Source organism: Scyliorhinus torazame, chromosome 1 (genome assembly GCF_047496885.1).
Source record: "Scyliorhinus torazame isolate Kashiwa2021f chromosome 1, sScyTor2.1, whole genome shotgun sequence".
In the NCBI taxonomy this organism is placed as follows: Eukaryota; Metazoa; Chordata; class Chondrichthyes; order Carcharhiniformes; family Scyliorhinidae; genus Scyliorhinus; species Scyliorhinus torazame.
In genome coordinates this window covers 216,452,529-216,477,409 of record NC_092707.1, presented here as the reverse complement: position 1 = coordinate 216,477,409, position 24,881 = coordinate 216,452,529, and the positions used below count along the sequence as shown (strand labels likewise).

Sequence of the window (24,881 nt, the reverse complement as noted above, 5' to 3'; positions counted from 1 at the left end):
GTCAAAGTCAATATTTTCCCGCTTCTGTAGTAGAAAGATTCAACACACTCGTTAAGACAGAATAACAAAGTTTTATTTTTGAAACAACTGCATGCAATAATGGCTGAAACTTGAAGTTAGAGAGCTGTCAACAAAACTGCTGAGTCTTTCACAATTTCCGCGCTTTCACGGAGAATTAGCTCAATATTTATACATTATCATTATCAAGATTGTGTGACAACAGTATAGTCAGGAGTTTGATCGGAAATACAAACGGAAGCATAGAACAGACCATGTTTGGTCATATCACTCATACCATTATTTAGTCCTTGGAGGGAACATTGAAAGGTTGGAATAGACTTGTTTCTTCTTGAACTTATCTTGTTTTAATTCCTTCGGCCCTGGGTTATGACGAGTTAGTTTTATCATGAGTTGCCCAGGTCCGGTGTTTTGGAATGGCTCGTCCTTCGCTGATCTTTTCAGACTTCAAGTTATGCAGAGTTGGCCTTATCAGTCTTACAGTTTGAAAATGGCTAGGGCAGCATTCTTTAGAACATAGAACATAGAACAATACAGCGAAGTACAGGCCCTTCGGCCCACGATGTTGCACCGAAACAAAAGCCATCTAACCTACACTATGCCATTATCATCCATATGTTTATCTAATAAACTTTTAAATGCCCTCAATGTTGGCGAGTTCACTACTGTAGCAGGTAGGGCATTCCACGGCCTCACTACTCTTTGCGTAAAGAACCTACCTCTGACCTCTGTCCTATATCTATTACCCCTCAGTTTAAAGTTATGTCCCCTCGTGCCAGCCATATCCATCCGCGGGAGAAGGCTCTCACTGTCCACCCTATCCAACCCCCTGATCATTTTGTATGCCTCTATTAAGTCTCCTCTTAACCTTCTTCTCTCCAACGAAAATGGGCCTGGTGAGCTGGAATGAGTAGTTTCTTACATTGTATCAAACCTTTTGACCAGTCTTCCCATTGACCAGTTTTCCAATCATGCCATTACTTAATTCGTACCATATCACATTCCCTCCTTTTGTCATATCATGACAACTAGTTAAATAGGTATATCCATGACTCGATTGAAAATGCATTTACACAAGCAACCAAGCAATCCTATCCTGAGTAGAATTAGAAGTAGTAGAATGAAGGCCTTAAAGATCCAATCAAATAATCCGTGACCCAACCATCCTAGCCAATCCTGCGGGTTATAGGCATGAAATTCACTGCCAATCTCTTGAATTTGAGCAGCCTGTCTCTTAATATGGTCGGCCAGGTTAGTGATATTTTCAGAGCCATCTGGAATATAAGTACAGCACTCCTGACCTATGATAGCACACGTTCCTCCCTGCGAGGCTAACAGATAATCCAAAGCCAGTCGATTTTGTAATGCCACGGTCCGGACAGCTACTAGCTCAGCTGAGACCTCAGCCAGTGCTTGTCCAGTTTCCCTGGCTCCTGCTGCCGTTACGTTCGCCAGTTGTTCCAATGCTGTGGCCATGTGGATCAATGCGTCGGATGCCTTGCCCGTTCCGTACAAGGGAAAGGCCATCATAAAGAACTGTTCCATTTTAGATATAGTCCTTTTTGCTCGCAAGGGGGAGTGCTTAAGGGTGGGTAGGTGACGCATTTGAGGTACAACGTATCCCAAAAAGCAGGATCCTGTCCAATCAATGGGGAGCCATGGATATGCTTTAGTGCCGCATATGAAATAGGTTTCATTATAGGCCGTAAAAGCATCAGCTAATGTCATCCAGGGGATTGGGGATATCTGTTCCCATGAAATGTTAGAGGTTATATTCCATACCCTGGACCTGGTTAAACATGCCCTTGTTGGATATGCCTAAAGGGGAGGGATTGGAGAGGTATTCCTTCCCTCGAATGGTCGGGGATGTGGGTACAAACCCAACACTTGCTTACATTCAATTTTTCGGCATAAAGATATGACATATATAAATAGGTATTGGATGGCAGGTCTCGTTTAGTTCGTTTTTTTTTTACTACCGAGTGGCTATTAAGGCTAAATAGTCCAGAGTCCAAAAATTATACTGAAGATCTTCATCCTGTGTTCTCATCTGGGTTGGAGACTATCTTCTTGCAATCGGATAGATGTATCCAACTTGAACGTCCTTCAAGCTTGACGGACGTTGGTGTAGTCAGCAGTACGAGGAAGGATCCGCTCCAGCGTTGTCCTAGTTTCTTTCTGTCCCAGTTTTTCACCAATACGTGGTCTCCGGGTTTGATCACTGGATATCGAGGGACGGCTGTCTCTGACGTTACTGGGAGATGTGCCTGTTTTACCTGTGAGTGGAGAAACTTCAGAGAAAGTGTTAATTGCTTTAAATAGTTCTGCATTTGTTCCCCCATCACATGGAGGTCTACTCCCTCTAGGGGTTTTTCATGGGCATCCCAGGGAGTCCTCATTGGCCGACCAATGTGTCTGTGTGTGTGAATATGGATCTCTGTGTGTGTGTGAATATGTATCTGTGTGTGTGTGTGTGACTATGTATCTGTGTGTGTGTGTTTCTGTCTATGTGTGTGTGTGTCTGTGTTTCCATCAGTATGTGTGTGTGTCTCTGTGTGTTTCTGTCTGTGTGTGAATTTATATCTCTATGTGTGTGTGAATATGTATCTGTGTGTGTGTGTGTGAATATGTATCTCTGTGTGTGTGTGTGTGTGTGTGTGAATTTGTATCTCACTGTATGTGAATATGTACCTCTCTGTCTGTGTGTGTGAACATGTATCTCTCTGTATGAATATGTATCTCTCTGTCTGTGTGTGTGAATTTGTATCTCTGAGTCTGGGTGTGTTAATATATATCTGTGTGTGTGTGTGAATATGTATGCCTCTGTGTGTCAATATGTATCTGTGTGTGTGTGTGACTATGTATCTGTGTGTGTCTGTGTTTCTGTCAGTATGTGTGTGTGTGATTCTGTCTGTGTGTGTGTCTGTGTTTCTGTCTGCGTGCATGATTATGTATCTCTTTGTGTGTGTGAATATGTATCTGTGTGTGTGTGTGAATATGTATCTCTGTATGTGTGTGTGTGAATATGTATCTCTCTGCCTGTGTGTGTGAAAATGTATCTGTGTGTGAATATGTATCTCTCTGTATGTGAATATGTCTGTGTGTGTGTGTGTGAATATGTATCCCTCGGTGTGCGTGAATATGTATCTGTGTGTGTGTGTGTGTGACTATGTATCTGTGTGTGTCTGTGTGTTTCTGTCTGTGTGTGTGTCTCTGTTTCTGTCAGTATGTGTGTGTGATTCTGTCTGTGTGCATGATTATGTATCTCTTTGTGTGTGTGAATATGTATCTGTGTGTGTGTGTGTGTGAGAGAGAAAATGTATCTCTGGGTGTGTGAATCTGTACCTCTGTGTGTGTGTGTGTGAATATGTATGTGTGTGTGTGTGAATATGTATCTCTCTGTCTGTGTGTGAATATGTATCTCTCTCTGTCTGTGTGTGAATATGTATCTCTGTGTGTGTGAATATGTATCTCCCCGTCTGTGTGTGTGAATAAGTATCTGTGTCTGTGTGTGAATATGTATCTCTGTGTGTGTGAATAAGTGGGTGTGTGAATATGTATCTCTCTGTATGTGAATATGTCTGTGTGTGTGTGAATATGGTTCTCTCTGTCTGTGTGTGTGAATATGTATCTCTCTGTCGTGTGAATATGGTTCTGTGTGTGTGTGTGTGTGAATTTGTATCTCTCTGTCTGTGTCTGTGAATATGTATCTCTCTGTCTGTCTGTGAATATGGATCTGTGTGTGAATATGTATCTCTGTGTCTGTGTGACTATGTATCTGTGTGTGTGCCTGTGTGTTTCTGTCTGTGTGTGTGTCTCTGTTTCTGTCAGTATGTGTGTGTGATTCTGTCTGTGTGTCTGTGTGTTTCTGTCTGTGTGCATGATTATGTATCTCTTTGTGTGTGTGAATATGAATCTGTGTGTGTGAATATGAATCTGTGTGTGTGAAAATGTATCTGTGTGTGTGTGTGAATATGTATGTGTGTGTGTGTGTGAATATGTATCTGTGTGTGTGTGTGTGAATATGTATCTCTCTGTCTGTGTGTGTGAATATGTATCTGTGTGTGTGTGAATATGTATCTGTGTGTGTGTGTGAATATGTATCTCTGTGCCTATGTGGGTGAATATGTATCTGTGTGCGTGTGAATCTGTGTCTGTGAATATTTATCTCTGTATATGTTAATATGTATCTCTCTGTGTGTGTGTGACTATGTATCTGTGTGTGTGTGTTTCTGTGGGTGTGTGTGTGTGTCTGTTTCCATCAGTATGTGTGTGTGTCTCTGTGTGTTTCTGTCTGTGTGTGGATTTGTATCTGTGTGTGTGTGTGAATATGTATCTGTGTGTGTGTGTGAATATGTATCTCTGTGTGTGTGAATTTGTATCACTCTGTGTGTGTCAATATGTATCTGTGTGTGTGTGTGACTGTATCTGTGTGTGTCTGTGTGTGTGTCACTGTTTCTGTCTATGTGTCTGTGTGTTTCTGTCTGTGTGTTTGTCTGTGTTTCTGTCTGCATGCATGATTATGTATCTCTTTGTGTGTGTGAATATGTATCTGTGTGTGTGTGTCAATATGTATCTGTGTGTGTGTGTGACTATGTATCTGTGTGTGTCTGTGTGTGTGTCACTGTTTCTGTCTATGTGTCTGTGTGTTTCTGTCTGTGTGTTTGTCTGTGTGTTTGTCTGTGTTTCTGTCTGCATGCATGATTATGTATCTCTTTGTGTGTGTGAATATGTATCTGTGTGTGTGTGTGAATATGTATCTGTGTGTGTGTGTGAATATGTATCTCCCTGTCTGTGTGTGTGAATATGTATCTCTCTGTGTGTGTGAATAAGTGGGTGTGTGAATATGTATCTGTGTGTGTGTGTGAATATGTATCCCTCTGTGTGTGTCAATATGTATCTGTGTGTGTGTGTGACTATGAATCTGTGTGTGTCTGTGTTTCTGTCTGCGTGCATGATTATGTATCTCTTTGTGTGTGTGAATATGTATTTGTGTGTGTGTGTATGAATATGTATCTTTCAGTGTGTGTGAATATGTATCTCTGTCTGTTTGTGTGAATATGTATCTCTGTGTGTTTGAATATGTATCTCTGTGTGTGTGTGACTATGTATCTCTCTGTCTGTGTGTGAATATGTATAGATGTGTGTGTGTGTGAATATGTAACTGCGTGTGTGTCCGTCCGTGTGTTTCTGTCTGTGTGTGTGAATATGTAACTCTGTGTTTCTGTCTGTGTGTGTGAAAATGTATCTCACGGTGTGTGTGAATATGTATCTCTCCGCCTATGTGGGTGAATATGTATCTCTCTGTCTGTGTGTGTGAATATGTATCTCTCTGTCTGTGTGTGTGAATATGTATCTGTCGGTGTGTGTGAATATGTGTCTCTGTGTCTGTGTGTGTGAATATGTGTCTCTGTGTGTGAATATGTATCTCTGTGTGTGTGTGATTATGTATCTGTGTGTGTGTTTCTGTGGGTGTGTGTGTGTGTGTGTCTGTGTTTCCATCAGTATGTGTGTGTGTCTCTGTGTGTTTCTGTCTGTGTGAATTTGTATCTGTGTATGTGTGTGAATATGTATCTGTGTATGTGTGTGAATATGTATCTGTGTGTGTGAATTTGTATCTCTGTGTGTGTGTGAATATGTATCTCACTCTGTGTGTGAATATGTACCTCTCTGTCTATGTGTGTGAACATGTATCTCTCTGTATGAATATGTATCTCTCGGTCTGTGTGTGTGAATTTGTATCTCTGAGTCTGGGTGTGTCAATATGTATCTGTGTGTGTGTGTGGCTATGTATCTGTGTGTGTCTGTGTGTGTGTCACTGTTTCTGTCTATGTGTCTGTGTGTTTCTGTCTGTGTGTTTGTCTGTGTTTCTGTCTGCGTGCATGATTATGTATCTCTTTGTGTGTGTGAATATGTATCTGTGTGTGTGTGTGTGAATATGTATCTCTCTGTCTGTGTGTGTGAATATGTGTCTGTGTGTGAATATGTATCTCTGTGTGTGTGTGAATAAGTGGGTGTGTGAATATGTATCTCTGTGTGTGTGTGAATATGTATCTCTCTATGTGAATATGTCTGTGTGTGTGTGTGTGTGTGTGTGTGTGTGTGAATATGGTTCTCTCTGTCTGTGTGTGTGAATATATATCTCTGTCTGTGTGAATATGGTGCTCTGTGTGTTTGTGTGTGAATTTGTATCTCTCTGTCTGTGTCTGTGAACATTTAAGGGGCATCTTGACAAATATATGAATAGGATGGGAATAGAAGGATACGGACCCAGGAAGTGTAGAAGATTGTAGTTTAGTCGGGCAGTATGGTCGGCACGGGCTTGGAGGGCCGAAGGGCCTGTTCCTGTGCTGTACATTTCTTTGTTTCTTTGTTTGTTTGTTTCTTTGTTTGTATCTGTGTGTGTGTGTGTGTGTGAATATGTATCTGTGTGTGTGTGTGTGTGTGAATATGTATCTGTGTGTGTGTGTGAATATGTAGCTTTCTGTGTGTGAATATGTATCTCTCTGTGTGTGTAAATATGTATCTCTGTCTGTGTGAATATGTATCTCTCTGTCTGTGTGAATATGTATCTCTCTGTGTGTTTGAATATGTATCTGTGTGTGTGTGAATATGTATCTCTCTGTGTGTGAATATGTATCTCTCTGTCTGTGTGAATATGTATCTCTCTGTGTGTGAATATGTATCTGTGTGTGTGTATGTGTGAATATGTATCTGTGTGTGTGTGTGAATATGTATCTGTGTGTGTGTGTGAATATGTATCTCTGTGCCTATGTGGGTGAATATGTATCTGTGTGCGTGTGAATCTGTGTCTGTGAATATTTATCTCTGTATATGTTAATATGTATCTCTGTGTGTGTGTGACTATGTATCTGTGTGTGTGTGTTTCTGTGGGTGTGTGTGTGTGTCTGTTTCCATCAGTATGTGTGTGTGTCTCTGTGTGTTTCTGTCTGTGTGTGAATTTGTATCTGTGTGTGTGTGTGAATATGTATCTCTGTGTGTGTGAATTTGTATCACTCTGTGTGTGTCAATATGTATCTGTGTGTGTGAATTTGTATCTCTGTGTGTGTGTGAATATGTATCTCACTCTGTGTGTGAATATGTACCTCTCTGTCTATGTGTGTGAACATGTATCTCTCTGTATGAATATGTATCTCTCTGTCTGTGTGTGTGAATTTGTATCTCTGAGTCTGGGTGTGTCAATATGTATCTGTGTGTGTGTGTGACTATGTATCTGTGTGTGTCTGTGTGTGTGTCACTGTTTCTGTCTATGTGTCTGTGTGTTTCTGTCTGTGTGTTTGTCTGTGTTTCTGTCTGCGTGCATGATTATGTATCTCTTTGTGTGTGTGAATATGTATCTGTGTGTGTGTGTGAATATGTATCTCTCTGTCTGTGTGTGTGAATATGTGTCTGTGTGTGAATATGTATCTCTGTGTGTGTGTGAATAAGTGGGTGTGTGAATATGTATCTCTGTGTGTGTGAGAATATGTATCTCTCTATGTGAATATGTCTGTGTGTGTGTGTGTGTGTGTGAATATGGTTCTCTCTGTCTGTGTGAATATGTATCTCTGTCTGTGTGAATATGGTTCTCTGTGTGTTTGTGTGTGAATTTGTATCTCTCTGTCTGTGTCTGTGAATATGTATCTGTGTGTGTGTGAATATGTATCTGTGTGTGTGTGTGTGTGAATATGTATCTGTGTGTGTGTGTGAATTTGTAGCTTTCTGTGTGTGAATATGTATCTCTCTGTGTGTGTAAATATGTATCTCTGTGTGTGTGAATATGTATCTCTCTGTCTGTGTGAATATGTATCTCTCTGTGTGTTTGAATATGTATCTGTGTGTGTGTATGTGTGAATATGTATCTGTGTGTGTGTGTGAATATGTATCTGTGTGTGTGTGTGAATATGTATCTCTCTGTGTGTGAATATGTATCTGTGTGTGTGTATGTGTGAATATGTATCTGTGTGTGTGTGTGAATATGTATCTCTGTGCCTATGTGGATGAATATGTATCTGTGTGCGTGTGTGAATATGTATCTGTGTGTGTGTGTGAATATGTACCTCTCTGTCTATGTGTGTGAACATGTATCTCTCTGTATGAATATGTATCTCTCTGTCTGTGTGTGTGAATTTGAATCTCTGAGTCTGGGTGTGTTAATATGTCTGTGTGTGTGTGTGTGTGTGAATATGTATCCCTCTGTGTGTGTCAATATGTATCTGTGTGTGTGTCACTGTTTCTGTCTAAGTGTCTGTGTGTTTCTGTCTGTGTGTTTGTCTGTGTTTCTGTCTGCGTGCATGATTATGTATCTCTTTGTGTGTGTGAATAAGAATCTGTGTGTGTGTGTGAATATGTATCTGTGTGTGTGTGTGTGAATATGTATCTCTGTGTGTGTGTGAATAAGTGGGTGTGTGAATATGTATCTCTCTGTATGTGAATATGTCTGTGTGTGAATATGTATCTCTCGGTCTGTGTGTGTGAATATGTATCTCCCTGTCTGTGTGAATATGGTGCTCTGTGTGTGTGTGTGTGTGTGTGTGTGAATTTGTATATCTCTGTCTGTGTCTGTGAATATGGATCTGTATGTGAATATGTATCTCTGTGTCTGTGTGTGTAAATATGTATCTCTTAGTGTGGGAATATGTATCCCTCTGTCTGTGTGAATATGTATCTCTGTGTGTGTGTGTGACTATGTATCTGTGTGTGCGTGTGTGCCTGTGTGTTTCTATCTGTGTGTGTGTCTCTGTTTCTGTCAGTATGTGTGTGTGATTCTGTCTGTGTGCATGATTATGTATCTCTTTGTGTGTGTGAATATGTATCTGTGTGTGTGTGTGTATGAATATGTATCTGTGTGTGTGTGAATATGTATCTCTGTGCCTATGTGGGTGAATATGTATCTGTGTGCGTGTGAATCTGTGTGTGTGTGAATATTTATCTCTGTGTATGTTAATATGTATCTCTGTGTGTGTGTGAATATGTATCTCTCATTCACACACAGACAGAGAGATACATATTCACACACAGACAATGTATCTCTCTGCCTGTTTGTGTGAATATGCATCTCTCCGTGCGTGTAAATATATACCTCTGTGTGTGTTTCTGCCTGTGTGTGTGAATATGTATCTCTCGGTGTTGTGAATATGTATCTCTCTGACTGCGTGTGTGAATATGCATCTCTCTGTCTGTGTGTGTGAATATGCATCTCTCTGTCTGTGTGTGTGAATATGTATCTCTGTGTCTGTGTGAATATGTATCTGTGTGTGTGTGTGTGACTATGTATCTGTGTGTGTGTGTGCCTGTGTGTTTCTGTCTGTGTGTGTCTTTGTTTCTGTCAGTATGTGTGTGATTCTGTCTGTGTGTCTGTGTGTTTCTGTCTGTGTGCATGATTATGTATCTCTTTGTGTGTGTGAATATGTATCTGTGAATATGTATCTGTGTGTGTGTGAATATGTATCTGTGTGTGTGAGAATATGTAGCTCTGTGTATGTGAATATGTATCTCTGTGTGTGTGTGTGTGTGTGAATATGTATCTCTCTGTGTGAATATGTATCTCACTGTGTTTGAATATGTATCTGTGTGTGTGTGAATATGTATCTCTCTGTCTGTGTGTGAATATGTATCTGTGTGTGTGTGTGTGAATATGTATCTGTGTGTGTGAATATGTATCTGTGTGTGTGTGTGAATATGTATCTGTGTGTGTGTGTGAATATGTATCTCTGCGTGCGTGTGAATATGTATCTGTGTGTGTGAATGTGTGAATATGTGAATATGTATCTGTGTGTGTGTGTGTGAATATGTATCTGTGTGTGTGTGTGAATATGTATCTGTGTGTGAATATGTATCTCTGTGTGTGTGTGAATATGTGTATCTGTGTGTGAATATGTATCTCTGTGTGTGTGTGAATATGTGTATCTGTGTGTGTATATGTATCTGTGTGTGTGTGAATATGTATCTGTGTGTGTGTGAATATGTATCTGTGTGTGTGTGAATATGTATCTGTGTGCGGGTGTGAATATGTTTCTCTCTGTGTGTGAATATGTGTCTGTGTGTGTGTGTGTGTGTGTGAATATGTGTGTGTGTGTGAATATGTATCTCTGTGTGTGTGAATATGTATGTGTGTGTGTGAATATGTATCTCTGCGTGCGTGTGAATATGTATCTGTGTGTGTGTGTGTGTTAATATGTGTGTGTGTGAATATGTATCTGTGTGTGTGTGTGAATATGTATCTGTGTGTGTATGAATATGTATCTGTGTGTGTGTGTATATGTATCTGTGTGTGTGTGAATATGTATCTCTGTGTGTGTGTGAATATGTATCTCTCTGTCTGTGTGTGTGAATATGTATCTGTGTGTGTGTGTGTGTGAATATGTATCTGTGTGTGTGAATATGTATCTGTGTGTGTGTGAATACGTATCTGTGAGTGTGTGAATACGTATCTGTGAGTGTGTGAATATGTATCTCTGTGTGTGTGTGAATATGTATCTCTGCGTGTGTGTGAATATGTATCTGTGTGTGTGAATATGTAATGTGTGTGTGTGTGTGTGTGTGTGTGTGTGTGTGAATATGTCTCTCTCATAATGAACTGAGTAGGGTTGGGGATTATTTTTTCTGGTTCCCTTGAAAGTCTCCAAGGATTAGAGTTTGTTTCCACTGCTCCACTGGAAAGTGGCTGTTTAGTAAGTTGTTTATTTCTAGATTTCCAAGTGCTAAATTATTGAATATCGAGCAAAATGTTTTGGACTCATCCCCTTCTTATCTTTTTTACCCCTTCCCAATCCTTTAAGATATATAATGAATGAAATGAAATGAAAATGAAAATCGCTTATTGTCACAAGTAGGCTTCAATGAAGTTACTGTGAAAAACCCCTCGTCGCCACATTCCGGCGCCTGTTTGGGGATGCTGGTACAGGAATACATTCCTCCAGTGCTGCCCCTTGAACATCCTCCTTGTTCATTGCCCCGAACAGCCGGTCATGCAGTCAACTGGTCGACCCTCAGTTCTGGAAATCCCTCTCTGTACCCCTCTGGTTTTCTTTCCTCTAGGAACCAAAGTAAAAGTTCTTTAAACAAACTTTTGGTGACATCTCCGAAAATTCTTATTTGGCTCAAAGAGGCAAATTGGACCTTGTAACCACCAAATATGTGAGATAATTGGAAATTGTTGTTTTGTTTGTCTTCAGGCTGTGGAGGTTGTTAATGAGCAGCTCAGGCAGCTGTATCCAGACAGCGATGAACTCTTTGATATAGTTCTAGTGACCAACAACCACGCCCAAGTCGGGGTGCGGCTTATCAACAGCATCAATCACTACGGTAAGTGAAGCACTGCCCAGCTGTGCTCATCTCTTGTACACACCTTGCTCCACCGACACACACACTGCGCTAACTACTATAGGACATCATGTTCGATGAACTTGTTGGAGTTTTTTGAGAATGTTATTGACAAAACTGATAACGGAGAGTTGATGGACATAGTGGGCCAGAATCGGGAAAGGAGCTTGGGTGGAGAATCAGTTTTGACGGCGACATCGTGGCTGGCGCCGGGTTCATACCAAATCGCAATTCTCCGGTGCCTCAACAGCAGCGTCAATATGTTCTACTCTGCACGTACAGGAAATGCCATTTGCATATAATTATTCTCCAGGGCCTCCGCAATGATCCGCCTCCACCAGGGGAAATTCCCGATGGCGAGGTTCACTTGTGCTTTTATAAATCATGAAGAAGGCGCTGCGGCTGATGAGGGAAAGAGAGGAGGTAAGATGCAGAGAGGCGTGACTGTGGGCTACTGGTCCTATCACTGGCCAGGCTGGCTGAGAGGGCGGGGTAGCGGTGCTGATCCCTCCACGGGACTGGGGTGGTGTCCAGGCATGGACCGCCATTGCTGTGCTTGCAAGGTAGCCATCTTGCTGCTCATCCCACTGACCACCACCACCTTGTGGCCTCTGATTCTGCAGAGTGCCACCAGCAATATGGGTGCCCCCACCCCACCACCTGCACTCCCCAGCCCCCACTCTCCCATCTCACCATCCCCGCTGCCCACCTGAAGCACCATGGATGGATGGGAGTGGTGGAGGGGGGGGACAGTCCGAGGCTACGGCGTTCCAGCACCTCTCCTGCAGGAGTCACTGGCTTGGGTCCCATCATCTCCTCCTTTCTTAGGGGGCTGATGGTCCCCGGGTTACTCCATGTAAGAGTGGTGCGAGCGGATCTAATGCCTGTGGCTCCCCTGCCACCTGGCACTGCCAGTCCTGGAGGCCCACGTTCGTGTCAATCAGGGTCTGCATGCTTATGGCCATGGAGCACTGGGAGCAGCCCACCTGTGCCTGGGACTGCGCCACATCACGTTGCGATTGTGCCACCACTTACTGGGTCTGTGCCACACCACCAGTGACGACGCCATCTCCCTCTGGGACTGGGCCACCTCCCTCTGTGTCTGTCCCATGTCGGCCAGCATCTGGGTAACTCTGTCGACACTCTTAGCCATGGTCTGCTGTGACTGGGCCAAGCTCAGGAGCGCCGCTGCAATGTCCAGGTGGCTAGGGAAGCCCTGTCCTGGGCCTCGACCAAAGCCTGCTCAGATTGTCCCAAGCCTTGGACATCCTGACCCATGGCCGAAACCTTTGCCCCCAAGGCCGCCACCGCAGACGTCACCTGTGCGGTGTTGGCCTGGGTGGCATGGATGGTCGGCACCACCTTCTACTCTCGACATGGTTCGACTCCTCCAACTGCACTTCCAGGTGCTAAATGCTCTCGACAATCCCTCATGTAGTCCCTGGCTCTGTGACTGCATCTCCACAATTGATGTCCATTCCAGGAGCCCGAAACCCATCTGGAAGGCAACTAGTCCCTGGGGTCGGCCTGCCCTGCGACCGTTCACCCTCTCGGGTTTTCCTACCTCCACCTGCTGTAACAGAGCATGTGCGCACCAGATAGTGTCCCAGGAGCCTCATTACTAAAGTGTCCAGCCGAGGGGAGTGTCTCTGGGATGGTGGAGGGTGTTGGAGGTAGCTGTGACGTGTCATCCCTAGGCTTGAGCTCTGGGGTGTCTCGGGATGTGGGTCAAGGGCTCCCGTCTGTATCGGTCCTGTACTCACAGAGTCATAGAAGTTTACAGCATGGAAACAGGTCCTTTGGCCCAACTTGTCCATGCCGCCCAGTTTTTACCACTAAACTAGTCCCAATTGCCCGCATTTGGTCCATATCCCTCTATACCCAACTTTGCCATATAACTGTCTAAATGCTTTTTAAAAGACAAAATTGTACCCGCCTCTACTACTGCCTCTGGCAGCTCGTTCCAGACACTCACCACCCCCTGTGTGAAAATATTGCCTCTCTCGACCCTTTTGTAGCTCTTCCCTCTCACCTTAAACCTATGCCCTCTAGTTTTAGAGTTCCCTATCTTTGGGAAAAGATGTTGACTATCTACCTTATCCATGCCCCTCATTATTTTATCGACCTTTAAAGATCACCACTAAGCCTCCTACGCTCCAGTCTATCCAGCCTCTCCTTATGACTCACACCATCAAGTCCTGGTAGCATCCTAGTCAATCTTTTCTGCACTCTTTCTAGTTTAACAATATCCTTCCTATAATAGTGACCAGAACTGGTATTCCAAGTGTAACCTTACCAATGTCTTGTACAACTTCAACAAGACGTCCCAACTCCTGTATTCAATGTTCTGACCAATGAAACCAAGAACGCCGGATGCCTTCTTCACCACCCTGTCCACCTGCGACTCCACCTTCAAGGAGCTATGAACCTGTACCCTGAGATCTCTTTGTTCTGTAACTCTCCCTAACTCCCTATCATTAACTGAGTAGGTCCTGCCCCAATTCAATCTACCAAAATGCAACACTTACATTTATCTAAATAGGTGTTTTTCAAACTTCTTTTCCGGGGACCCTTTTTTACCAACCGGCCAACCTTCAGGACCCAACCCGGCCGACCTTGGCGACCCACGCCAGCCGACCTTGGCGACCCGCGCCGGCCGACCTTGGCGACCCATGCCGGCCGACCTTGGCGACCCATGCCGGCCGACCTTGGCGACCCATGCCGGCCGACCTTGGCGGCCCACGCCTGCCGACCTTGGCGACCCACGCCGGCCAACCTTCAGGACCCAACCCGGCCGACCTTGGCGACCCACGCTGGCCGACCTTGGCGACCCATGCCGGCCGACCTTCAGGACCCAACCCGGCCGACCTTGGCGACCCACGCCGGCCGACCTTGGCGACCCGCGCCGGCCGACCTTGGCGACCCATGCCGGCCGACCTTGGCGGCCCACGCCTGCCGACCTTGACGACCCATGCCGGCCGACCTTGGCGGCCCATGCCTGCCGACCTTGGCGGCCCACGCCTGCCGACCTTGGCGGCCCACGCCTGCCGACCTTGGCGGCCCACGCCTGCCGACCTTGGCGGCCCACGCCGGCCGACCTTGGCGGCCCACGCCGACTGACTTGCGCGACCCACCATTTTCTCTTACCTTGTTTGTTGCTGACAAAAATGGAGGAAATGGTTTTGGGTCCCTGGCCCACCGACCAGGTCCAGTGCCCTCTGTTCAGCTGTAGTGATGGGCCGCAGCTCCGGTGGTCCCCTTCCAGTCTTCTCCCACTGCCAGCAATTCTGCACGGCCTTCTCCTGGGGGGGAGAAACAGAAAACGCAGTGTTAGACAGTCTGACACAGGGTAGCTGGTGGCTTCAGTGGCCAAGGCACCCGACCATGGCTGCCGGAATGGGTGCCGGCATGTGGTGCATGGTGGGGGTTTGGCCGCCCTTCGTGTGAGGGTGGAGTTACGTTTGTATGGGACGGGGTTAGTGCCAGGGACATAGTGCTGCCTACTCACCCTGAGGAGGTTGTGCAGTTTTCTCCGGCACTGGCCGGTCCGAATGGTGTTGCCCATGGCGCTGACCTCCTCTGGCACCTGTGCCCAAGCCCAGTAAATGTGGTGGTCGGCAGCCTCCTTCGCACCCTGAGGTACTGGGTCACCCACCTCTTCCCCCACGGCATCCAGTAGGGTCTCCAGTTCTGCATAGGTGAATCTCGTGACCGCACATCTTGCTGCCATCCTGTTGGCTGGGATGGTGTGTGTGGGGAGTGAAGTGAGTAAATGTGGCTGCAGCTTGTCAACCTCCTGAGTGTCAATCCCGGTCCCAGCGAATCCCACACCGTTTCTCATTGGAATCGATCATGTTCCACATGGCGGCAGTGCTAGCCCCTTAATGGTCGCTGAATCGGTTCAGGTGCGACACCAGTTTTGTTGTCGTAGAACCTCACGAATCCTACCCTGGCGACAGCGCATATGCTCAGGAATGGAGAATCCGGCTGAGTATATTTGGATTTTCAGAGTTTTTCATGAAATCTCCCACAGGAGGTTGATTAGCAAATTAAAGAACATGGGCTAGGAGGCAATATACGGTCATGGATTGAGGATTGGCTAACAGACACAAAACAGAGAATAAACGGGTCATTCTCATGCCAGCAGGCTGTGGACAGTGGGGTACCGGAAGGATCAGTACTTTCAAAATTTGCAGATCATTAGCATTGTTGCCTCATGGTGCCAATTACCCAGGTTCAATCCCGGCCCCAGGTCACTGTTCGTGTGGAATTTGCACATTCTCCCCAGATCTCACCCCCACAACCCAAATATGTGCAGTGGATTGGCCACACTAAATTGCCCCTTAATTAGAAAACAAATGTTGTGGATCATACAAAGCTCAGCAGGAATGTGTGTTGTGAGGAAGATGTAGAGGGGCTCCAAGAGGATTTGGACAGACTTGGTAAGTGGGAAAGAACATGGCAGATGTATAGGAGCTTGGTTAGACCGCACCTGGAGTACTGTGTGCAGTTTTGGTCCCCTTATCTCAAGGTAAGATATTTGGGGATTCTAGAACCAGGGGGCACAATTTCAAAATTAGGGGGAAGCCACTTATAACCAAGATGAGGGGAAACTTCTTTATACAGAGGGTTGTGAATCTTTGGAATTCTCACCCAGAGGGCTGTGAAATCTCAGTCATTGAGTATATTTAAAGCAGAGTTTTATAGAGTTCTGATTAACAATAATGTAAAGGGTTATGGGGATACTGTGTATAAAAGGTACTGAAGAGTCCCATCAGCCATGATCATATTAAATGGCAGAGCAGCATTGATGGGCTGAATGGCATATTTCTGGTCCTTTGCTGCCTAAAAACGTAAGTAGACCATTTGGCCCACTGAGCCTGTTCCATTGTTCAAAATGATCAACTGTACTTTCCCAACTGCTCCCCAAATCCCTTGATTTCGCGAGAGACCAAAAGTATGTCTATCCCAACCTTCAATGTATTCAGTGATGGAGTATTTGTTGCAATCCCAGCTTATGTTACTACTGGACAAGTCAGATCCCAGCACCTGGCCTGATCGACATTAACTTTAATTTTTTGTTTAGATACGTGGAGGGCAGCCACTAAATAGTCACATAATCTGCTGATGTACTTCTGCAAAAGAATAAAACATTTATCAAACAAGGAAAGATTAAAAGTATGGTTGAGGGTGAAGGAGTATTGTGATTATAGTTACAGATAAATGCAGATTTGTAAGGATTACAAAAATTGCAAAATCATTTTATACGCTAATATTCTCAGTAAGTACACAGTGCCTGCAAATCAATAAGCAACCTCAGATACCCCACACTCTGAAACTAAGTGACACTTGGAATATAGTGTTTAATTCTGGTCGCCACACTACCAGAAGGGTACGGAGTCTTTGGAGAAGGTACAGAAAAGGTTTACCAGGATGTTGCCTGTATGGAGGACATTAGCTAAGAGGAGAGGTTGGATAAACTTGCTTTTTTCTCACTGGAACGACAGAAGTTGTGGGGCGACCTGATAGAAGTCTACAAAATTAGGAGGGGCATGAGCAGAGTGGATAGTCAGAAGCTTTTTCCCAGGGTGGAAGAGTCAATTACTAGGGGGCGTAGGTTTAAGGTGCAAGGGAAGTTTTTTTACACAGAGGGTAGTGGGTGCCTGGAACCCGCTGCTGGAGGAGGTGGTGGAAGTAGGTACGATAGTGACATTTAAGGGGCGTCTTGACAAATAAATGAAACGGATGGGAATAGAGGGATACTGACCCCAGAAGTGTTGAAACCGCTGCCACCATTAACTGCTGTCATTGAGGTCCTCTGCTTACTGAGCTTCCACAATTAACTGGCTGTTATTAACCCGGACTTCTGAGCCATGTTCCATTATGTCCATGGATAATGCTGTTTGACAAGCTGTTGAAAGTTAACTTTGAAAACATCAGAGACATACTGTGAATGTGTTCACTTATTAAACTGCAAACAAATCTGCCCCACAAAGCTCTAACTTGAAAGTCTCTAAACTTACAGCGAATTGACAGCTTTTTCAAAGCCAAGGCAACCTCTTTAATATTTTCACAGGTCGACTGATTATTTCGTCCAAACCAATAGGTACTATAATGCTGCTTGTTGGCCCATCAAATCTGCACCGGCCCTTGGAAAGAGCACCCTACTTAAGCCCATGCCTCCAACCTATCCCTGTAACCCCACCTAATCTTTTGGGCAATTTATCATGGCAAATCCACCTAAACCGAACATCTTTGGACTGTGGGAGGAAACTGGTGCACCCGGAGAAAACCCATGCAAACACTGGGAGGACTTGCAGACTCTGCACAGATAGTGACCCAAGCCGGGAATCGAACCTGGGACCCTGGTGCTGTGAAGCAACTGTGCTAACCACTATGCTACCGGGTGGCCCACATTCTCTTTCTTAGGGCCTGCAAATGTTTGTGATTGTCTGGTTCCAACATTCCTCCTTTTCACTATGATGTTGCTATCTTTTGCTTATGACCTTTCTTGTGGTTCACCACGGCAGGTTTTCTGTCTGGAAACCTGTGATTTCTGTCGTGTTGGGTGTTCTGATATAAAAACGAACCAACACGGTTGCAGATGGTACAACTATGTTTTATTGTTCTGAATAATAACAACTGTTAACCTCTGGCTGTGGTTCGTACTTTACCCGTTAACCTGTGGACCCAGCCCTAGCACTATCTTAGAGAGGCACTCAGCACATGGTGCATGTCTGAGTGACACGCTGTGAGCTCTGTGCTCTGAGCTATCTCCTACTGGAATGAGCGGGAACTGTGGTGTTCCCTGTTTTATAGTGCATGTGCTCTCACTGGTGATTGGCTGTGATGTTGCGTGTGTGTTGATTGGTCCGTCGACCTGTCCATCAGTTTGTGTGTGTGATTGCACCATGATATGTAAATATGGATATCATGACATCCCCCCTTTTCACAAGGATATGTGCCTACATGGTAATAAATATTGGTGTGTACTGAGTGCGACTGAGTATGTGTGTGCAATATTTACAACATATACATGAGGCTAAACTATATACAGAGGAAGGTGTCAGGTGCAACAGAGCAACGAGGTTGTACCACGAACAAAACAAGTGCAATCAGCAAATATCGAAAGAGAACTCCTGGAACGACAAAAGAAAGAGAAACACGTTAACATTGTTGCACAACAATTCAGTGAGTCCAATGTGCAAACAGGCTCATAAGTCCAGTCTAGTAGGTGGGCAACGAATTCGGGTTGACCGCCTCAAGGGTGGGTCAGGATCCACCGGCTGAGGAATGGGCCTGGCCACGGGCGATAGAGGAATAGGCAGAGTGTCAGGAAGCTCCACAAAGTCGACATCAGGGACAACAGGAGGGCGTGGCACCGGTGCATGATCACGTAGCGAGCGCGGAAGCAGCCGAAGGACCCGCCGATTATGCCGGAGAATGGAGCCATCAGGCATGTGAACTAGGAACGAGCGGGGAGCCACACGGCGGAGAACCTCGGGAGTTGCCGACCAGCCACCCTCCGGTAGGTGTATGCGGACGTTGTCTCCAGGCGCCCGGGCAGGAAGATCAGTTGCCCGAGTGTCATGTGCCACCTTCTGCTGAGCACGCTGCTATCGCATCCTTTGCAGTACTGGAGCATGGTCGCGTTTAGGAACATGAATGGACGGCACAGTGGTCCTGAGGGCGCGACCCATCAACAGCTGGGCTGGTGAGAGGCCTGTGGACAATGGGGCCGAGCGATTGGTCAGCAGGGCTAAACAGAAGTCAGATCCGGCATCAGCAGCCTTGCAGAGGAGCCGCTTCACGATATGGACGCCCTTTTCCGCCTTGCCATTCGACTGGGGATGCAGGGGGCTGAACGTCACGTGTGTGAAGCCATATGAAGCGGCAAAAGAAGACCATTCTTGGCTCGCAAAACAGGGCCCATTGTCCGACATGACGGTAAGCAGAATGCCATGGCGAGCGAAGGTTTCTTTACATGCTCTGATTACAGCTGATGATGTCAAGTCGTGCAGGCGCATGACCTCCGGATAATTTGAAAAATAGTCAATTATGACGACGTAGCCCCTGCCGAGCGCATGAGAAAGGTCCACACCCACCCTTGCCCAGGGGGACGGTACCAACTCATGGGGCTGAAGCGTCTCAGGGGGTTGCGCCGGCTGAAACCTTTGGCAGGTGGGGCAGTTGAGCACCATGTTGGCGATGTCGTCGCTGATTCCCGGCCAGTACACAGCTTCTCGGGCCCTCCGCCTGCACTTTTCAACCCCGAGATGGCCTTCGTGCAATTATTCGAGGACACGTCTGTGCATGCTGTGTGGGATCACAATCCGGTCCAACTTTAGGGGGACACCATCAATGACGGCCAAGTTGTCCCGGACATTGTAGAATTGTGGGCACTGCCCCTTGAGCAACCCTTCCGTCATGTGGCACATCACACGTTGTAGAAGGGGGTCAGCCGCAGTCTCACGGCAAATGTGGGCCAGACCTGCATCAGTAGCTGGCAGATTGGCCGATGTGAAGGCTACATGTGCGTCGACCTGACAGACGAACCCCTCCGAATCAGGCGGTGTGCTCACTGCTCTGGACAGATGCCCGCGATGATGAGGTCCTTTCCCGGGGTGTAGACCAGTTGGAAGTCGTACCTCCGGAGCTTGAGCAGAATGCGCTGTAGGCGAGGGGGTCATCTCATTGAGGTCCTTTTGTATGATGCTGACCAGGGGGCGATGGTCGGTCTCCACGGTAAACTGAGGAAGACCATACACATAGTCGTGGAAATTATCTATGCCGGTTAACAAACCCAGGCACTCCTTCTCAATCTGCACATAGCGCTGTTCTGTGGGGGTCATGGCCCGCGAGGCATAGGCGACCGGGGCCCATGATGCAGTGTCGTCCCGTTGCAGGAGTACCGCCCCAATGCCGGACTGGCTGGCATCAGTCGAGATCTTTGTATCTCGAGTAGTGTCGAAGAACGCCAGGGGCAGTGGTGAGCTTGATCTTGAGCTCCTCCCATTCCTTCTGGTGTGCGGGAAGCCACTGGAACTCCGTAGTCTTCTTTACCAGGTGGTGAAGAGCCGTTGTGTGCGAGGCAAGGTTGGGAATAAACTTCCCCAGGAAGTTGACCATCCCGAGAAAGCGTAGCACTGCCTTCTTGTCTGCCGGCTGTGGCATGATTGCAATAGCTGTCACTTTGTCGGCATCCAGACGCACTCCTGACCGGGATATGTGGTCCCCCAGAAACTTTAGCTCAGTTTGACCAAAGGAACACATGACTCGGTTGAGGCGCAGGCCGTGTTCTCTTATCTGAGCAAAGACGCGCTGGAGACGACTGATGTGCTGTGGTGTGGTGGACCAGATGATGACGTCGTTAACATAGACGCGCACCCCTTCGATGCCCTCCATCATTTGTTCCATGATTCGATGAAACACCTCGGATGCCGAGATGATGCCAAACGGCATTCTATTGTAGCAGTACCTGCCAAAGGGAGTGTTGAAGGTGCACAGCTTCCTGCTGGACTGATCCAGCTGAATCTGCCAAAAACCCTTTGAGGCATCAAGCTTGGTAAAAATTTTAGCCCGGACATTTCGCTCGTGATTTCTTCCCGTTTGGGTATGGGGTAGTGGTCCCTTATGATGTTATTGTTCAGGTCTTTTGGGTCGATGCAGATCCGGAGTTCGCCAGAGGGCTTTTTACACACACCATGGAGCTGACCCATGGCGTAGGCTCCGTGACCTGGGAAAGCACTCCTTGGTCCTGCAGATCCTGTAGCTGCTGCTTGAGGCAGTCCTTGAGTGGTGCTGGGACTCTACGAGGTGCGTGAATGACTAGGGTGGCATCCGGTTTGAGCCGTATTCTGTAAGTGTAGGGCAGTGTGCCCATGCCCTCGAAAACCTGCTGGTTGTGGGCGAGGAGCGAGTGGAGCTGTGCCCTAAAGTCTGCATCCGGGAAATCGGAGTGTGTATTCGCAGAACGAGGTGGAGGATCTTGCACGCCTGTGCGCCAAGCAGAGAGTCCTTCAAGGATCCAACTATCTCAAAAGACAGTGTGGCTGTGTATGAATTGTGTGCAACCTCGAGCTGGCAAGACTCCATGGCCGGGATAACATTCCCGTTGTAATCGACCAACTGACAGTGGGATGGCCGAATCGGTGGTTTGACCTTCAAGGTGTAGAAGGCTGACCATGCAATGAGTTTGGCGGAGGCACCAGTGTCTAAACAGAATGTGATTGGTGATCGGTTGACCATTAGGGTGGCACACCATTCATCGCCCGGATGAACGCTGTGCACTGGCATTGGCTGGTGGGTCCTACTTGGGGACATCCGATTTCTGTCTATTACCGCAACGCGGAAGGCTTCCCGGTCGTCGGTATCACCGGTCTGTACGTCGTCAGGGTATGACTCGGTGTATGGAAGCTGAATGGCCCGCACGTCCCTGCGAGGCTGGCGGAATTGCGGAGCGTTGGCAGGTTGAGCTGCTCGACAGCAGGCAGCATAGTGGGCCATCTTGCCACAGCGGAGGCATTGTCGAGTTTTGGCTGGACATTGCCGCTTTAAATGTGCGGATCCACAGTTGCCGCACGTCGTGACGTCATGGCGTTCATTGCGCCATCGCGCATGCGCAGTTCGGTCCTGCGTAGAGCGCGCCTGTGCGTCACACCCCTCTGCGCCGACGTGCCCTCTTTTGGCGCGTACAAGCGCGGGAGGCCTCGGAAAACGCGCGAAATGGCCGCCCTCGTTCTGGCCGGGAGGAACTCGATCGACTGGACCCGCTCGGCCTCGTAGGACCCCTGCCATGCCGATTTGGCCGCCTGGAATTGGGAGTACCGGCTGGTCGCGTTTTCGTGGAGGACGCAGCTTTCGATGGTGGTGGCTAGGGTAAGGCTCTTTATTTTGAGGAGCTGCTGGCGTAGGGTGTTCGAGGTGACCCCAAAAACTATCTGGTCCCAAATCATGGAATCGGAGGTGGCCTCATAGCCGCAGGACTGCGCGAGGATACGGAGGTGTGTCAAAAAGGATTGAAAAGACTCATCCTTGCCCTGCAAGCGCTGCTGGAAGAGATACCTCTCGAAGCTCTCGTTCACCTCGACGCTGAAGTGTTGCTCAAATTTTAGAAGGACCGTCTTGCACTTTGTCTTGTCCTCGCCTTCCGCGAATGCCAGGGAGTTGTAGATGTGGATGGCGTGTTGCCCTGCCGTGGCGAGGAGGAGTGCGATCCTCCTGGGGTCCGATGCATTCTCCCTGTCTGTGGCTTCTAGGAAGAGCTGGAAGCACTGTTTAAACAGCTTCCAGTTGACGCCATGATTTCCAGCGATTTGGAGCGGCTGCGGCGGGCTGATGGTGTCCATGGCGCAGGATGGCGGATCTCTGAAGAGGTGCAGGTAGGTCTCACAGTTGCTGGGGAGTTTCCAATCCTGGTATCATGTCGTGTTGGGTGTTCCGATATACAAACGAACCAACACGGTTGCAGATGGTACAACTCTGTTTTATTGTTCTGAATAATAACAACTGTGAACTTCTGGCTGTGGTTCGTACTTTACCCGTTAACCTGTGGACCCAGCCCTAGCACTATCTTAGTGAGGCACTCAGCACATGGTGCATGTCTGAGTGACACGCTGTGAGCTCTGTGCTCTGAGCTATCTCCTACTGGAATGAGCGGGAACTGTGGTTATCATAGATTATCATAGAATTTACAGTGCAGAAGGAGGCCATTCGGCCCATCGAGTCTGCACCGGCTCTTGGAAAGAGCACCCTACACAAGGTCAACACCTCCACCCTATCCCCATAACCCAGTAACCCCACCCAACACTAAGGGCAATGTTGGACACTAAGGGCAATTTATCATAGCCAATCCACCTAACCCGCACATCTTTGGATTGTGGGAGGAAACCGGAGCACCCGGAGGAAACCCACGCACACGTGGAGGATGTGCAAACTCCGCACAGACAGTGACCCAAGCCGGAATCGAACCTGGGACCCTGGAGCTGTGAAGCAATTGCGCTATCCACAATGCTACCGTGTTCCCTGTTTTTATAGTGCGTGTGCTCTCACTGGTGATTGGCTGTGATGTTGTGTGTGTGTTGATTGGTCCGTCGACCTGTCCATCAGTGTGTGTGTGTGATTGCACCATGATATGTAAATATGGATATCATGACAATTTCCATCATTGTAAACCATTTATTGTAGAACTTGACCAAATTTACCATCATGCCATTTGGTGTGGCTACCAGGATCTCTGTCTCCACCACCCTTTCAGGCAGTGAGTTCCAGACTCCTACCACCCTCTGGATGAAAGAGGTTTTCTTCACATACTCACATTTCCTGCCCCTTATATTAAATATGTGCCCCCTGGTCATTGATCCCACCACTAAGAGGAATAGTTTGTTTCATCTTTACGCCTCATAATTTTATACATCTCAATCATGTACCCCCTCAATCCCTTCCGCGCCAAGAAAAACAATCGCAATCTCTCTTCATATCTAACACTCACCAGCCCAGGCAACCTCCTGGTAAATTCCGTCTGCACCCTTTCCAGTGCTATCACATCGCTCCTATACGGGGATTCCAGAACTGCACACAATACTCTAGCTGTGGCCTAACCATGCACTTAAACTCTATGCCTTGGTTCATAAAATATACCAAATGCCTTCTTAACCATTTTATCCACCTGCTCTGCTACCTGTTACAGTTAAATAAAAGTAACTACAGGGGCATGAGGGAGGAACTGACAAATCGACTGGGAGCAGAGCCTAGTGGGAAAGACAGTAGAACAGCAATGGCAGGAGTTTCTGGGAGTAATTGAGGACACAGTACAGAGGTTCATCCCAAAGAAAAGAAAGGTTATCAGAGGGGGGGGGGGGTTAGGCAGCCATGGCTGACAAAGGAAGTTAGGGAATGCATCAAAGCAAAAGAGAAAGCCTATAATGTGGCAAAGAGTAGTGGGAAGTCAGAAGATTGGGAAGGCTACAAAAACAAACAGAGGATAACAAAGAGAGAGATAAGGAAAGAGAGGATCAAATTTGAAGGTAGGCGAGCCAGTAACATTAGGAATGATAGTAAAAGTTTCTTTAAATACATTAAAAACAAACGGGAGGCAAAAGTTGACATTGGGCCGCTCCAAAATGACGCTGGTAATTTTGTGATGGGAGACAAGGAAATAGCCGAGGAACTGAATAAGTACTTTGCGTCAGTCTTCACAGTAGAAGACATGAGTAATATCCCAACAATTCCGGAGAGTCAGGGGACAGAGTTGAATATGGTAGCCATCACAAAGGAGAAAGTGCTAGAGAAACTAAGAGGTCTAGAAATTGTTAAATCTCCGGGCCCAGATGGGCTACATCCTAGAGTTCTAAAGGAGATAGCTGAAGAAATAGTGGAGGCGTTGGTGATGATGTTTCAACAGTCACTGGAGTCAGGGAAAGTCCCAGAGGATTGGAAAATCGCTGTTGTAACCCCCCTGTTCAAGAAGGGAACAAGGAAAAAGATGGAAAATTATAGGCCAGTTAGCCTAACCTTGGTTGTTGGCAAGATTCTAGAAT

At 46.7% G+C, this 24,881-nt stretch overlaps 1 protein-coding gene and 1 long non-coding RNA gene across 5 annotated transcripts in view; one reads left to right on the top strand and one right to left on the bottom strand.

Annotated features, from left to right (window-relative positions):
* The window catches only part of LOC140418838 (cytosolic 5'-nucleotidase 1A-like), a 124,889-nt gene that overhangs the window by 20,471 nt on the left and 79,537 nt on the right, over window positions 1-24,881 (top strand). For all 3 annotated transcript variants that reach the window (XM_072502486.1, XM_072502481.1, XM_072502475.1), the window contains exon 3: window positions 11,196-11,325. In XM_072502486.1, coding sequence (XP_072358587.1) covers window positions 11,196-11,325 — 130 coding nt within the window. The remainder of the gene's footprint in view (window positions 1-11,195; window positions 11,326-24,881) is intronic.
* On the bottom strand, window positions 52-24,197 carry LOC140418854 (uncharacterized). 2 transcript variants are annotated; one of them, XR_011945375.1, is made up of 3 exons: window positions 14,852-24,197; window positions 14,491-14,645; window positions 52-2,294 (listed from the first exon to the last, which is right to left on the bottom strand). It is a non-coding gene; the product is annotated as an uncharacterized lncRNA (long non-coding RNA). The 2 variants fall into 2 exon arrangements; XR_011945373.1 differs by having other exon boundaries at window positions 14,491-24,197.